The sequence below is a fragment of the Lampris incognitus genome, chromosome 8 (genome assembly GCF_029633865.1).
Source record: "Lampris incognitus isolate fLamInc1 chromosome 8, fLamInc1.hap2, whole genome shotgun sequence".
In the NCBI taxonomy this organism is placed as follows: domain Eukaryota; kingdom Metazoa; phylum Chordata; class Actinopteri; order Lampriformes; family Lampridae; genus Lampris; species Lampris incognitus.
The window spans coordinates 21722294-21739633 of record NC_079218.1 but is presented as its reverse complement, the minus strand read 5'-3'; the positions used below and the strand labels follow the sequence as shown (position 1 = coordinate 21739633).

The window sequence follows — 17340 nt, the reverse complement described above, 5'->3', positions numbered from 1 at the left end:
ATTTTTCTAGGCCATTTGTTTTGAAATTTATAGACAGACTAATAATCAGTGGTGGAAGAAGTATTCTGATCCTTTACTTCAGTAAAAGTACTAATACCACACTACAGAAATGCTCCACAACAATTAAAAGTCTTGCATTCAAAACCTTATGTAAAAGTATGAAAGTGTTATCATCGAAATGTACTTAAAGTAAAAAAGGTAAAAGTACTCATCCTGCAGAAAATGTGTCCCTATCCCTGCCTGTACTATATATTATATCATGACACGTATATATGATGGTTTTGTATTAATATTATTGTTGCATTAATGTGTATATTGCATTTTACTGTTGTAAATGTTTAAGGTTGAGCTAATTTTAACTACTTTATATACTGTTGGGTTGCTTAATCTACAGCTATGCATCATATTCTATAAGATCATCATATGTTTGTAGTGTGGCTGTTCCATTAGAACCACAAATTTCTAAAAAGTCAGCTTTTCATGAGTTCATGAAAATAGCCCATTTTCATTTTTGCGACAATGAATTTTCCAATTAATCCAAGGGTTTTATTAAATAGTTTAAGCTCCTTCAGAGTATCAGAAAAATATCAAATTCAAAATCACCAAATTTGGAGACACATGGTTTTCACTAAACAGGAAGAGTATGAAAAATTGTAATCTGAAAAGTAACTAGTAACTAAAGCTGTCAGACAAATGTAATGGAGTAGAAAGTACAACATTTCCCTTTGAAATGTAGTGGTGTAGAGGTATAAAGTTGCATAAAATGGAAGCGCTCAAGTAAAGTACAAGCACCGCGAATTTATACTTAAGTGCAGTAGTATAATAAATGTACTTTAGTTACATTCCACTTCTGCTAATATTTACAAATGTATTTTTTTGTTTTTTTGTTTTGTTTTTTGGCAAAGGAAACTATTTTCAGCTTCTCAAGGGAAATACTACTCATTTAGGGGCATCATTTCCAGGATTTCAGACATAGAATTGAAAAACTGAGACAAATATTTAAAAAGTAAGAAAAAGTATTTAAATAAAATCAAAACGAACGCCCACCTGCTCATATCTGATATTTTTCTCTCAAAAAGTGTCCCTTGTGCTAAAATTCAAAATTCAACCCCAGATGTTATTAATTTAGAGTTATCCAGTCAGATAGCTCAGAAAACAGTCTTGGGGGGGTAACAGAAAAGAAACTTTCCTTTGAATAATTATGAATAAAACTTCCAAAGACTATAATGTATTCTAAAAACAACATTTTCCCAAGGAGTTAGGCTAGGTACGTTTTCTTATGCCGAAAGAGGATTTTTTTCTTCTAATTCTTTCACGCGTGCCAATGGAGTGGGTGCAACTGCAAAGCATGGATAGTAATCCAAACTCGACTGTGTCTTGGTTTACGCGATGCTGTGGAGGATCCCTAAATAAGAGGTGGGCCTAGATGTGAAACGCCGCAGAGAGAGGGAGAGAGAGAGGGAGAGAGGGAGAGAGAGGGAGAGAGGGGGGGGGGAGAGAGAGAGCGAGAGGGAGAGAGAGAGAGAGAGAGAGAGAGAGAGAGAGAGAGAGAGAGAGAGAGAGAGAGAGAGAGAGAGAGAGAGAGATGTGTGGTTGCCAGACGTGCCATCTATTTCCCCAAATGTGTAGTTGCCAGACGTGTCATCTATTTTCCCGAAACTCCACGTTTACTACGAGTATTCTCTAGCAGGGGATGAAATCTGTCGTTATTCCCCCGCACTTCCTCAGCGTGTCGCCGTCGTCCTCCGCCAATCCGCCACCGGAAACTCCGCCGAATCGCAAACTTGGCTTTTCTGTTCCCCGGGGCCACAGCGTATTTTCAACAGGACTCTGACGGTACAGCCTTGCCCGCTCGGTTCGTCATGGCCGCTTGACCCAGTGCTGAAGCTTACCCGAACGTGCTTTTCCGTTATGTAATTCCCATTTATTCGCGACCTCTGCACAAAGTTTCCTCGGATAAAGTTTCGTCTTTTTTTGCACGGAAAAGTTTTATGTCAAGGAATTAGAATGCAACCCCCACCAAGAAAGGTGAGTGCGCCCGCCCCCCCTCACCGCCACTACCACCACCGTTGTTGGCTAACTTACTTGTCTGCAAAATGTCTCGACGAAAACCGCGCATCGCGAAACACGACGTGCTCGCCCCGTCTCCAACCGCATCATTTAAAACAAAATCCTTCCGTTTGCTTTCTGTAATCGACAAACGTGTGTTGTTCTTAGTTTTTGTAGTTAACTCCCCCCCCCGTCCCCCTGGCTTTGCCTCACGGGATAGCGGTAGAGGAGAGAACCGTCCCAAGATGTCCCGTGTGTACACTTTTTCTCTTCTCTTTCTATTTTGGGGAAGAGGGGAGGAGAAGAAAGGTGTTTACTTTGTCGTTAAAATGCTGATTTGGCTCACCCCCCAAAACAAAGGAGCAAGACTACTGCGTGTTTCAGTTAACGCTACGTGCGGGCAGCCGGGGGCTGACGCTATCCCAACATGTTTACGTGGGATCATATTTCAAACACAAGGCGCAGATATTGACCATTTCTAAGCCCGGGCAACTTTGAAAAGACGAGGCCGTTTTAACAACGCCGTGTATACGAGTTAATCGTTTAAAAAACAAAACAAAACAGACTCAGTGAGATAAGGGTCAACTGGGATCACTTTTGTGTGTAGCAGAAGTGACGCTGACAGTTTTTTTTGTTTTGTTTTTGCACGTTAGTATTGGACATTAGTGGGCTATTAAGAGTGATAACATATTTGAATCATTAGTTGATGTTTGTCTGATTTATTGTTATTGTGGTGTGTCTACCTTTGAAGAAAAGGGAAACGGTCACTTGAAATGCGGAGCGTGGTGGGGAAGTTAGTTTTCCTGTGTGTGTTTGCTGGAGAACCCTTGTTAAGGTGCTGAAGTGTTGGGTTCATCGTTACAGCAGGCGCCCATGTGTTGGTTCTGCAGCCGCGTGAAGGGTGTCACGCGAGTCCTGATTTAACCACTTAACAAACTTATCTAATACAAATGCATTATTGTCTCCTACGTTTTTATGTTGCATATAAAACTGTTGCAGGAAAATATTGTCAAAGTTTTAAGTTCTTAATACCCAGGAACAATTGACATCTAGTTTGTGTATGTAATCAGTTGGTGTTATCTCGTGTTGTGCAATAATTGACTTAGGGATATATGTATGTTGTGAAGTCGAATACTATACTATTGCATGGTTTAAAAATGATGGTTAACTTGTGAACCGTGCTCATGCCCATAGAGTTATAAACATGCTTGGCTATGGTATAGAGGCGGCTACACCTGTAGCATTAAGGAACAGAAAGCAATGCGGTGTCAGTGGCTGTTATTTATACCTGTACTATTTATTTATGCAGAAGCCATGCAAATATGATACCAGAATTATGATCTGGAATGAAGAGAAACTGAAATTCTTTCATACTGATATTCTCATTAAAATCTGAATTGTCATTTAACTAATAGAACTTATTTGCTAATTTTCCACTTTGCTTCCTCTGTCTTTAAACCCCCATTCACACCAACTTTTCAGCAGTTTCCAGCAGAATAAATGAATCGTATTTCTTTCTCATATCAGATGAATCCACTGTTATTCTTTAAGTTACTGACAATCTAAAGTTTCCCCCTTTTGACACTGTTTACATCCTTGTAAAAGGGTTTTTGGCTCGACATCCACAAAGAGAAGACAGCTCTGTTTTGTATTTGTTGACTTTTTTTTTTTGTTGAATAGTTATGGTGCAGCAGTCCCAGCAAGAGATGGGGTTAAAAAGCTACATGGGTAGATTTATGTATGCTGTGTCAAAAATTGAGCGCTGGTGGTGCAAATGAAATGTCGACAACATTAAAATTGGAATTTTCTGCACAACAAATGACTTTTTGTACCTTCTCATCTAAACTTGCACAGATTGTATTTTCAGCATGGTGGAAATAATCAAAACAAAAATGGTTTCCCAGCCAACTACTATCATAGTTATCATTACTGAGACCAAGTCATTGGGCCCATAGCCAATATGCAGTCCAGAGAGCCAGCTCACCACATCCACAGAGCCCAAGAGACTAGCTTCTACCTGAAGAACACCAATGACTTTTTAATAAACGGAGAGAATTTTCTGGATTCTTTCAGTTCCACCCAGTGAGCTCATTTGTAGGAAAACAGGCCTTAAGTCATTATATTTTCATTGAGTAGCTTTTCATAAAGACATCTGAGGGACATTTGATCCAACTTTTTACAAGTGATTTTTTTCCCCTTTCGTTTAGATACTGCTTTGAATGTCTTGGTATTGAAGGCTTTATACAGTATTTGAAGGAACTATGTACTTGAAAACAATATTCAATGTCCTGTAAAAGAATATTCATAGCTTGGTTGCTTTGTTTGAGTCGTTTCTCTGACATGTTTTTCCATTTTAAATCAGGTCAGAGTTACCCAGGAGCTGAAACAGATTCATGCAGAGCAGATGAGCAGATTACACATCAAACACCAGACAGAATGTGACCTTCTGGAGGACCTGAGGTGAGAGGCTAGAGTTCAAATTATAAATGGGGAATTTCATTTGCTGATCTTTGAGAGACGTTAGCCTGCATCTGGAAACAACCTATAACCCTTCTCGTTCTCAACGCTACGTTCAGATGAAATGGTATCTGAAAGTAAAAAAGAAGAGGCTGTGGTTATGTTTCCAGCCTTAGTCTTGGGTTGAGTTGACAGCCTATTGGCTCCCCACTTCCTGTTTGTGGTTCATTGGAGGGAGTAGGGTTCTGCCCCTCCAAACAGCTGGGAGTGTGGGTCAGGGAGAGACTCCAGATGTTCTGCATGCCCTGGATTGTTTGCTGGGAGAGAGACACATTATCATTACTGAGAGATAAAAGAAGTGAATGCAATCACAAAGAACATGTAAGGGATATTTGATGTTGTAAGAGAAATGATTCAGCAAAATGAGTCTAGGTAGCATCTGCTTTTTTTGCACAAGCTCTTGGACGGCTTGGGTAAGACAGGAATTTGGAGCGAGATGGGATGGGTGGGGTGGAAGAAAGAAGAAGAGAAGCCTTGGAAAAGCAGAAAGAAAGGGAAGAGAGCAAATGGGGGGAGTGACATATGCTCGTGTATTGTAGACTAGTCGTCACATGTTTTGATGACTTGATAATAACCACTCTGACTTCAAGTTTGTATCAGGTCACCCACCTGTCTTTCCTGAACCTTGACTTTTGTATCAGGGAATGAATTAAACTAGTATAGTTATTCCCTTTGAAACGCCTACTGAGGTTTACTAGTTTTGGCCTTGAAGAATTCCGAAGTTGCCAGGCCAATAAAAAAGTAAAAAAGTCAGTGTCAATTGCAGCATTGTTAGTGCAAATAAATCCTTAGACTCAAGAAATGTATTTCAGTGAAGGCATCTGTCAGTGCTTATCACGTCAAATATCTCTTGAAATGCAGCTGAAAGAAGTAGTCTTGGATAGAGTTGTGAGGAAAGAAAGTGAAATTTAAAATGGTTTAAAATCAGTTCTGTATATATGTATATATATATATATATATATATATAGACCTTAGCTGGACAAAAGAATATTATCAGGAGGAAACTGTATTGCTAAATTGGTTTTTGGACAGGCAGAGAACACAAAAGAGAACAGGGTGAGTACTATAAAGTGTTTTCCTGCAACCACAAATTTCTCGGAAAGAACAGGAGTTGCATAATGAAAAGGATATCGAGTCAGCTAAACAGATTTAAGAAATGGATAGTTTGTCAACAATACAATACAACTTTGTGATCAATATTAAAACCTGTTGTAAGCACCTTTGTGACCATGACTGTAAATTGTGCTATCGGTTCAGATTGTCCTTTGTGCTTGTTCCTCAGGACCTTTAGCCAAAAGAAGGCAGCTGTAGAGAGGGACTATGCCCATGTGAGTAAATCTTAACTGTCTATTCTTTTTCACAGTGCAGTTGTTACTTGATGCGATCATCCCTGCTCTGCCTTACCATTTGTGGAACTCAAACTAGAACCTGTTTTTTTACAATGTTTGTCCCAAAAGTACCATATTGACTTCTAGTCGGAGTTTACGTGATGGGATTGCAGTCCTTTGAAAGGTCTTGGTTCATTTATGACACAATATTTCATGAATAGAGTGACTACCTCACTGACTACGTCCATCAGTGATACCCTTGGGCCCATTTCCTCGTCACTGTGTTGTTTTGCCCACAGCTTCCTGGCAATGTCAATTGACAGTCTTAAAATCCCCTCTCTCTGTCTTGGCTCTTTCCCGGGTTTGCAGGCTTGTGTGGAATGTCCACCACCACTGCGAGTAAAGGGGTACAGCAGTGGAGTAATCTAACTAGTAACCTTATGCGACTGTTTGCACATGTGTATCTGATCGTGAGCTGGAATTGGCTTGAATACACAATATAATGTACAGTACACACATGGCATTCATCAAGCTTCACAAATCAATTACAGGCAGAGTTGTACTTGAAAAGGCGTAAATTGTTAAGCAATGCTCTACCTTCTCTTTCAAACCTAGAACAACTGCTAACAAGATGCTGACTTAAATGGCCACGATTTAGAACGAAAGGAGGAAGGTGGCATCGCTGGTTTTTACAACCCTACCTCTTGGAAAAAAAGACCTTTGTGATGTTCCCTTGTGTCGCGGCTGGTGTCAGGTTATCATGTATGTCACCTTGTATAAAAGATTCACAACATTGGCTTCGGTCAAGGACAGGGAAAATAACTGGACAGACACACACATATGGATAAGCTAAATATTATCTTTAAAGATCGAAAAGATAGATTTTCCAAACTTTCACAGCTTAGAGTAAAATACTGGTCTAATTATTATAGATCGCCACATGCACATGAGTACATGCATAATTTCTGTGTCACACACTCGGAGCCATTTGTAATTGGCTACAAAAGCAGCACCTTTAAAGATTGTTAAATTGTTTCTGTCAGCTTAATGATCTTTCTGGTTGTCAGTATATCTTGTAAGCCTGAATTCATATATAAATCAAAATACAGTCCTCCTGATAAAATAGTAGACATCATATTTTAATCTTCGTCGGGACGTGAAAAAACTTCAAATGTTTGGCAATGTGCTTGCCTATTAGTATGTTGAATTTTAATTTGCATTGATTGTAGAGTTAGAATGTCTTTTTTGAAAAGGTGGTTTAAGGTGGTGGCAAGAACAGAAAAGCAGCAAAGGGTTGGGGAGACTTTTGAGAGGCTCTTTGAAATAAGTAAGCAAGACCATCTTGAATCTCATGTTTAAGGGTGAGAGGACTACTTTATTTGTCCTATGTACGTGTAGAATTCATTTTGATAGTGGTTAGTGTGTTGCTTAGCATTTTAAAAATAGATGTTAAGCTAATTTTTGGACTCACCAACTGTTAGTATAGTAGTTTTAACTAGAATGTAAGTGAAACCATATGATGCAGAGCTACTCTTTTAAATTATGAGTACTGTGGCTCGTATTCATGCTTTTCCTAGTGACAATATGCATATTGACGTACATGCAAATGAATAACCTGATCATAAAACAATAAAGGCATTACTTGGGCTTTTGAAACTGCTCTATCGGAATAAGGTTGAACTCGAGGTAGGCATGACCAGATTATGGCAGCTCGATTTTTGCTGAATCTATTTTTATCGCCAGCTTTTAGAAACGATACGTCAAAAATGTCACCAGGTTTTTGATGGACTTGAAATATGAAACCGCTATTTACCAGCTGGGTTTGAGCACTGTTGCAAACTGAGCATGCAGCAGTAGAATCAGTGTATGCCTTAACGGTGTCAGTGATGTGAACAGTAAACAAATGAATGACTTCATATTCAACCTTTGTCAAAAATAAAGAATAAAAGAAAAGAAAAACATGTCTGGAGAGAGGCAGTGACTTCCCTTAATAGTTTTTATCATGGGATCATAAGTCATAAGCTTGAAAAAATGTTAGAGGCAAGACTTGGTATGACTCCATATCAGCCATAAACAATTTATTCAAAAAAAGTAATCTCTGGGTTGTTCCTTCATAAAACTTTGGTATCTTACCAATGCACGAGTTGATGAACTCCTTCACTGGTTTACTGTGAGACTCATGGAAGCTGACATGGTAAACGCTGTTGATGTCAGTGCTGGTGCTCAGATTGTGATTATTTGGAGCTGGCCGGTACAAACATGGGAACAGTCATGTTCTGGTAAAAATCATCCAAAAAAAAAAATATACAAAGATAGGCCAGGAAAAGGAGTTGACATTGTTTGAGGACTGCCACTGCGCCGACTGATCAGTTACAATAGGGGTGCGTGGTGACCACAGGACACATTGGAAGAGCCGACGTACTTACGATACATATTATTAGGAGTCAGTGTATAACTAGGTTTTAGATAAATGGGGTTATTTCAAACCATTTAAACCCTTTAATCAAAAGTTTGTCACTAACTCGTTCCTTCCATCATTTATCTATATTTAAAGCGATAATCTGATAATCTATTCTGGACCCACTTGCGAATACTGCAACAGTAGAATAAGTTTCCTGGGCTGTATCGTTAAAATAACATGCATCCAAAAGGGATAAATGCAAAGGTGTGGGCCTTAGTGCCCTTAAAATTTTCCATGTAAACATAAACTGATGGTGTAAGTGTGAGGCAAAGAAATAAGAAAGTAATAAAAGAACTAATAGATAAAAAAGCTTGCCATGAACGCTAGAATAGTTTATTTAAAAAAAAAAAAGTAAACTGAACATAATGACTTGTAAATGAATTAAAGTAACTCCCTGGATCTATAAAAAAATAACCCCAAGCATTGGATGTCAAACATTGTGGATTATTATGAGATCCAGTACGGACCGTTGCACTGACAACCAACTTTTGGGTTAGTACCCATCAACTGATATTTAGCTACTTCCCCCAATGTCTGTTTTTCGGTCCTCACAGCTGTGTGTTGGTATTCCCAGGATGCCGAAGGTCACTGTGCAGCCAGGTTGTTGTAGCCCTGTGAGGATGTGTGTGCATGTGCACCATACATGCATTTGTGTTGCATCTTTGTTTTGAAGAGCCTATTTTCCATCATAACTGCGAGACTGTTGAATTATTCGCGGATTGCTAAGAACCACATACAAGCCCCGTAAAGCTGCTCATTACACCCTTCCCTCCTGCTTAGGTCTGAAGATTTGAACCTGAAAGCTCACAGTACTATTATATGCATCTTACAATGTTTGATTAAAAAATAGTTGCAAACCAAAACAACTTGGTAAATCAATCAAAGAACATTCTGTAGCCATCCCCACCAGTGCAATGTCTGGGTGTTAGAGGATGTTATAAGCACTATTTTTTTAATCAAGGTGCTCCACAGAAAGTCACAGAAAAATAACCAGTAAAAGCATGCCCCTCTCATTACGTAAATGTGTTGGTAGTTGTGGTTTAGCAAGCACAGCAGTTGAAATGAGATATTTAAGTCTTAATATTGAATGCCATTGATGTCATGGGGTTCATAAAATAACGGTGATACAAGTCAGCCAGTCACAGTTGGCAAAGAAACCTGAGGAGTCAGGCTGCAAAAATGACATGAACACTCTGTTTTGAGAGATATGAGATTGGCCAGTGGCTCAGGAAAATTTAGAAACGAGTTGTTGGATTTTGTGGTTTTCATTGTCAAAGTCAGCCAACCCTGTTTGCTCAGATACTTTTTTTTCCTAAAGCAACATATATCTAAAGTATTTTCTGCAAAGTTAGTATCTGACTGTGGAGCTGAAGTTGATTAATTTATTTAAATAATCAGTTTTTGTTTAATATTTCCTTTTCCATTTCTGCAGTCTCCCTCATAATATTTTGATCTCAGTAATTTCCCTCTTTTTTGTACAGTTTGACTTTCCGTACTGTTTGTCAAATAGTTGCCTATCATATAGCTTATCATATAGCTGGTTTATATGGGATTCTTTTTCATTTGCACCTTGTAGCCTGATATGTGATCAATTAGACACCCATCGCCATTGAATCAAAGTGGGTCAGAGTGCCTCTGAAACTCCTCTTCCCCTTTGCTCACCCCCCCCCCCGTGCCTGCTGCATCTTCCTCTCTTCGCCCGCCTCTTTTTCTCGGATGCCTACACCTGCAAGCTACCATGGCCATTAAGCAATTGTTATTCATGTCACAGAAAGTAATAAAATGTCCCCCTCTGTACGTCTCTTCCTCCGCCATCCTCGCATCTTTCCTCCTCCTCCACTTCATCCCCCACCCCACCATTCAGTCGTTTCCGCACTGCTAGCTCAGTTGGCTATTCTGTCTCTCTCTCTGACTCCTACAATGGCTGGGTTTGTGGTGAGTTTAGAAGTTTGGCACCAGGCTCACTGAGACCAATGAGTTCAAAGATAGCGCCTTGCATGTCTCAGGGCTGGACAACAACGATCGTCTTTTAAGTGTGGCTAGAGGATGGATAAATGAACTCAGTTCTTTTAACTTGAATTTAACCTCTCCGGCTGTTGCCGAAGCTTCTTGAAACACAAAGAATTGGGGTTGCCCATTGAATAAAAACTGAAGCCAAAAGGTAATTGTTATTTCGAAACAGATTGACAGAATTTTTTGTTTTCAGTGTTTTATCATCTGGGCAAAGACTGCAATCATGTTGCAGCATGCGTTCTGTTCAACATAGCATAATATCCCCATGACTCAGGAAGTCGACTTTAAAACACACAAACAAACAAACGGGGAAAAAAATCCAATATTGCAGTTATCTATAATGTTGTAAAATAAATCCATGCAAGTGCATTGACATACACTACCGTTCAAAAGTTTGGGATCACCCAAACAATTTCGTGTTTTCCATGAAAAGTCACACTTATTCACCACCATATGTTGTGAAATGAATAGAAAATAGAGTCAAGACATTGACAAGGTTAGAAATAATGATTTTTATTTGAAATAATATTTTTTTATATCAAACTTTGCTTTCGTTAAAGAATCCTCCATTTGCAGCAATTACAGCATTGCAGACCTTTGGCATTCTAGCTGTTAATTTGTTGAGGTAATCTGGAGAAATTGCACCCCACGCTTCCAGAAGCAGCTCCCACAAGTTGGATTGGTTGGATGGGCACTTCTTTGAGCAGATTGAGTTTCTGGAGCATCACATTTGTGGGGTCAATTAAACGCTCAAAATGGCCAGAAAAAGAGAACTTTCATCTGAAACTCGACAGTCTATTCTTGTTCTTAGAAATGAAGGCTATTCCATGCGAGAAATTGCAGATTTCCTACACCGGCGTGTACTACTCCCTTCAGAGGACAGCACAAACAGGCTCTAACAGGTACTATTTAATGAAGATGCCAGTTGGGGACCTGTGAGGCGTCTGTTTCTCAAACTAGAGACTCTAATGTACTTATCCTCTTGCTCAGTTGTGCAACACGGCCTCCCACTTCTTTTTCTACTCTGGTTAGAGCCTGTTTGTGCTGTCCTCTGAAGGGAGTAGTACACACCGGTGTAGGAAATCTTCAATTTCTTAGCAATTTCTCGCATGGAATAGCCTTCATTTCTAAGAACAAGAATAGACTGTCGAGTTTCAGATGAAAGTTCTCTTTTTTTGGCCATTTTGAGCGTTTAATTGACCCCACAAATGTGATGCTCCAGAAACTCAATCTGCTCAAAGAAGTGCCCATCCAACCAATCCAACTTGTGGGAGCTGCTTCTGGAAGCGTGGGGTGCAATTTCTCCAGATTACCTCAACAAATTAACAGCTAGAATGCCAAAGGTCTGCAATGCTGTAATTGCTGCAAATGGAGGATTCTTTGACGAAAGCAAAGTTTGATGTAAAAAAAATTTATTTCAAATACAAATCATTATTTCTAACCTTGTCAATGTCTTGACTCTATTTTCTATTCATTTCACAACATATGGTGGTGAATAAGTGTGACTTTTCATGGAAAACACAAAATTGTTTGGGTGATCCCAAACTTTTGAACGGTAGTGTAAATTGTGTCTAAATTTAAATTTGGTTGTATAACCTACTTGTTGTTACTATAAAAGTTGAAAGCCAGCTTGAAACCAAAGGTGACTGTGAATCAAAGTGACTGAGGAAAATCTAACAGGAGTTAATAAATGGGAGCATTCCTCTATCAGCAAAAAGCAAGTTAGCAAAGCACTAAACCTGTTCTTGAGTAGAACTCCCATGTGGTTATTTCAAGAAGCTATAGCGTTGAGAAATAAGGTGTTTTATCCTTTTGCTGACAACCGAGGTGTTTCAGGAAGCGCTTTCAAGAAAACGAAATTTGAGGGTAGCTTAAAGCAATGTGTTGTTTTACATTACAAAAGGTGAGTTTGAGTAGGAAGGTTGGAGAAGATGGAGATTTATGGAAATGTTGGTCCTTTTCCTTGTAGTAGTAGCTTCACCTTTTAGCAAACTTTTGCATTACTTGACCAACAAACTTCCTTTTGCTACTTGCTGATACTGTTTGCAGAATTCGATTGGTACAATTCAAAGAAATGCATGCTCACTAGCAGCATAGGTTATACCACAATGCAGTGTGTCTACTGTACTTTGGGGAGGGCAAAGGGAGCCCATTTACTCAAAATAAATATGCAACAGAGCAGTAACATTACATAATTGTTAAGGTGGTGTTGGTGCCACAGCAGACTCCCCACTGCTTCTGTGCACACTGTATTTATTATAATCATGAATGAACAGACTCTGACAGGAAGGAATTCAGTAGCTCAGTGCTTGTTATAATCTTTGTCTGTCTTTAGCTTTTAACCAGACAAGAGTAGACTACCATCACCCTAAAATGCCAAACATTCTGAAACAACCCAGAAATACCCTCCAACCTTTTCTTTTCCCCCTGCTGTTTATTCTGCCCTGCTATTTCAGTACTTCAAAAGTTAACCTCACTGTCGGCAGGCTGGAGGAACCTAATATAACTTCGGGGGGAATGTGGTCAAATAAAATACATTTTTTCTTCCAAAAATGAGCCTACCTTAGCATAAAAAATAAAGCAAACCAATGTCCAAACTATGCTCGGGTCATAAGTCCATGAAGTGTTGAATCATGGATACATGATTCTACAAGGTATGCCATTTTAACCAGGAAAGATCATTTTTGGCAAACTACTTCCTCGAGTGTCCGAGTCTTGTATTGGCGTGGTGAAAAGGGGATTCTTGTGACCTCTGCTGGGAAATATTTCTGGGACATTCATGATGCTCCTTTGCAGCTAAGGAGGATTTTCTAAGGTCTTCTATTTAGAGTTGACCATTGTCTCTGTGTCTTTGCCTCATTTCATGTATGGCTGCCCTGTGGTTTATAGGCCAAGGTGATGGGGTCGCATTCTTCTAAGTGGCCTTATCTGGACATGACACACAGGATACTAGTTATGGCCAAAGAGGTGAGCATTCATGCCTTTTTTCCCCTCCCATTTCCCCCATTAGGCCCTTCAAAAGTTGGCAAATCAGTATTTGAAGAGGGACTGGCCAGACACCTTATCAGAGGAGCAAGCAGACCACAGGTAAGTTATTTTTTCATAGGAAATGTTGTTTGTTTTTGATTTTCTTACTTTCCTCTTCCCAAAAATGGTGCCCAATTACATGTGATCTTTCAGTTATATTTCCCTACAAATTCAGACTACAGCACACATTCTTGTAGGTTTCATTTATTTCTCACATTAAGTATTGGGGGATACCTAGTAGCCATTTGGTTGCATTTTGTGATAATATACCACTATTTAGCTTTAGCTGTACAACATTACATATTAATGTTCATGTTCAATTCTTCCTTAACATGGTCATATTTGCCACCAAATTAACTGTGAAAACTTTGCCTGGTATTGCATATGTAGTAGGGAAGGAATTGGTCATTGTTATTCAGTGGGGGAAGTAAACCAGTGTGTGTGTATGTATGTCTACTCTGTTGCAACAGGAATATGTATTGTGTGTGGAAGGCCTACTTGGAGGGAACTGTTCAGGTGACCAAATCTCGAATCAGCGCCTGCGACAACTACAAGGTCCAAGTGGCTGACCAAGCCAAGACAGCCAGACTCCAAAAGGAACAGCAGCTGAGGAAGGTACAGAAGTCAATTACAGACTTTGGTCAGCTGCCAGCTACTTTTCTTCTTTAATTCACACTGTGACAGTTGTGTACATTCAAATAGCTGAATGGTAAAAATCCAGAATATGTACATCTTTTCAAGAGGCAGTAGGGCAGTATGGTTCGAATCTAAAGTAGTGTAATATCTGGTGCTTAGCCAGGTTGTGGTTTTAGGGTCAAAAGCTGCCTTTGCATAATGTTGAAATGAGACCAGGGCTGCTTTCTGGTTAGTGGTGACCACGTTCCACTGCTTGTAGCCAACAATGCTACTCTTGTTTGCACCCACCCTTGGAAGATGCTATTACAGCTCATGTACCCCACATACCACTATTGCATTACTTAACCCTCATTTTCTACAAACACACCTAAAAAGCATTTCCACATTTGTTCAGTGAATTGCATAAGTAAAAACCAACCTATATGTAAACCTCTCCTCATGTCCCTCATCTCCAACCTACTCTTCCCAAGTGTATTGAATTGCTGACCGTGGTCCAAGCTGAGCTACAGGATTCGGTGAAAGAGCTGACTAAGAGCAGAAAGAAGTACCAGGAGACTGAGACTATGGCTCAGGCCATCCGAGAGAAGGCCGAATTAGACGCCAAGTATGTGTGTCGCCTTCATGTGTTACCCTTCAGTGACACTAAAACTGTAGCTTTTATACAAAAGTGCTTTTGAGTGCTATGCACACCCTCCCCCCCAGAAAAACTGATTTATTATAGTTACCTGAAGCATGCACAGTATTGTAATATGCAACAGATATCCATGCTCGTAACACATATGCTCCCTAATCTTCCAACTTTTCAGGTCAAAGCTGAGTCTCTTCCAGTCTAGATCCAGTCTGCAGAGGGCAAGTGTAAAGGTAAGGGTTTTTATTAGGGCTGTTGATCACTTGAAAAATTACATAATTAATTGCACAATAGCCCTGTGATGGCCTGGCGGCCTGTCCAGGGTGTCTCCCAGCCTGCCGCCCAATGACTGCTGGGATAGGCTCCAGCATCCCCGCGACCCTGGGAGCAGGATAAGTGGTTCAGATAATGGATGGATGGAATCGCACAATTTGCTGTGATTAATTGCAATTAATCACTTGTTCTTCTTAAGACTGAAGCTTGTAATAATGGATATTTAAATGTGAAATCATGGAATTAATGTAGAACCAACACAGAGGAAGTATATTTAAATTCAAATGCTTTCGTTTGATAGCATGTTTTTAACTTTGAACACAGATTGTCTCCTGTGAACTACAGATTTCCAATAAAACCATCAAGGCCATCAAAATTGACTGTCAGCTTGAAAGGCACATTTGTTATGTACACTAACAGAAATGATAAAAAAACCCAGGCCTAAAGTGCCAGTTGAATTTCAAAACAATCAAGGCCATTAAAATTAGATATCAGCTTAGAAGGCAATAATTTATTGTATGTGCTAGTATAAATGATAATTAACAACAAAAAATGTGTGCCATGTTCAAGTGCCAGTTGGATTTAAAGTGTTGTGAATTCACAACGTTCATTACGTGTTCATCACAGAATCCCATATGAGGCCCAATGGCGCAGCACAGTAGAATATCTAATATTCTCCATGAGGGCTGGGAACAAATGAAGCCTACTGCTGTGAGAAAGTCTAGCACTTTAGACTGCAAATGTGTCAGACACCCCATCAGCAATATTTTTTTTGTTTTGTGTCACAGCTGAAAAGCAAACGGAGTGAGTGCAACTCAAAAGCCACCCATGCTAGGAACGACTACCTGCTTATGCTAGCAGCTGCTAATGCTCATCAGCAGCGTTACTATGACACAGATCTCGTTGACTGTATCAAGGTAAGGATAAAGGTTGTGGATGGATTATGAGAGACAAAGCCACAGTAGCAATATTGGTGGGTGGATGGATGGTTGGACAGACATACAGAGAGATGGATAGATAGATATTGGGTAGATGAACAGATGGATGTCAGAAACCTGTTATTAGATGAATGAATAAACAGCATTGACCTCTAAAAGTAGTGTGTGTGTGTCATTTTGGTGCTTAAATGTTAGATTACAGATCCAGGTGCATTTTATCTCTGCATTTTAACAATGGAAAATCCTTAGGGGTGTGAAAATGTTGCGTCTAACTCCAGTGCTTTTTTTTTTGCTGTTTTGCTTTAGATTCAAAATGCATTTCTTTATCTGTTGAGATTAATTCTGGTGTGCTTGGAAGCTGCATTAAAGTTAAATAATCAGTTGCTTATCTAGTTTTGCATAATTTAACTCTTGAGTGTTTCTGCGAGTGTCCCTACTCACTCTACCCTCTACCACTGCCCTCCTGCCTACATTGCATGTATTGGGTCCATTTGTTAAGCTGCACACAGAGGCATTAAGAGGGGTTAAAATTATGAAAGCTAGCTCTTTTGCTGGTGAGATTACAGGTTTGATCAGATCTGTCTGTCAGAGACAGAGGACGTAACATCTACCACATGGTTTTAACTATTTTTCAAAATGTTGTAAGTCATTTAACCATGTAATGGCTGTGCCATGTGTCATGTATATTTAGCATGTTCAGCACATTTTAAAGACAGAACGATTGACAAATGGGATCTAAAATAAATAATTTCTCCATAGATGAAAATCTGAATGGTTGTACTCAGAGGCAGTTAAATTTATGTCGCCAATTAAGAGGTCTCTTGTATTACAGATTGCCAGAAGGATTGATTGTGTTTATATATTTTTCTCCAGGTGTTAGATGGACAAGTCTATGAACAAGTAAAGGACTACCTAGTGTCTCTGTGTCAAACTGAGCTGGAAGTGTATCAGTCTGTCCACAACACTTTCAATCACCTCCTCAACAGTTCTCACGGGGTAAGACTATAAGCCCACTGAGTCACTATCATTGTTTTTTGTGTTTTTGTTCTTGTGAACATGGAAGATGTAAATCCTAAAATGGCACTGGCTACTAATTAGTTACAGTCGTTTGAGTTGCCTTGGTGCTCGGATACCGAGGCAGCTCCTCATTTACTCCTGAGCCATTGCCTACTTTCAGTCTGGGCTCTGGAAGTCATCACACCTGAAACTGGAACAGCAGTTTGTTTCCACCTAGACTTGAGTATTCCTGTGCATCTTTGAACCAGCAAGTAGTCACCGCACTGCTTTTCAACAGGGCTCGTATTTCAGCCCCACTGACCATGTGGTTCTTATTTCACTATAACATGACCCAAACAGATAGTTTGTGAGTGTGTAAGTGTCTTTTATGTACACGAGTGCCCATGTGTTATTTTTTTTTTGTTGTGTTTGTTTGCCTTTTTGTAAGTCCTCTGAACTTTTTTTCTTTGCTTT

General features: G+C 39.6%; 1 protein-coding gene across 1 annotated transcript in view; it reads left to right on the top strand.

Annotated features, from left to right (window-relative positions):
* Positions 1 to 1601: 1601 nt before the first annotated feature.
* LOC130116587 (F-BAR and double SH3 domains protein 2-like) overlaps positions 1602 to 17340 on the top strand; it is a 34080-nt gene continuing 18341 nt past the window's right edge. Inside the window, exons 1-9 of the mRNA XM_056284535.1 lie at positions 1602 to 2028; positions 4412 to 4509; positions 5849 to 5894; positions 13379 to 13455; positions 13866 to 14010; positions 14502 to 14635; positions 14838 to 14892; positions 15721 to 15849; positions 16744 to 16866. Of these exons, the coding sequence (XP_056140510.1) occupies positions 2008 to 2028; positions 4412 to 4509; positions 5849 to 5894; positions 13379 to 13455; positions 13866 to 14010; positions 14502 to 14635; positions 14838 to 14892; positions 15721 to 15849; positions 16744 to 16866 (828 nt within the window). The 5' untranslated portion in view covers positions 1602 to 2007. The remainder of the gene's footprint in view (positions 2029 to 4411; positions 4510 to 5848; positions 5895 to 13378; positions 13456 to 13865; positions 14011 to 14501; positions 14636 to 14837; positions 14893 to 15720; positions 15850 to 16743; positions 16867 to 17340) is intronic.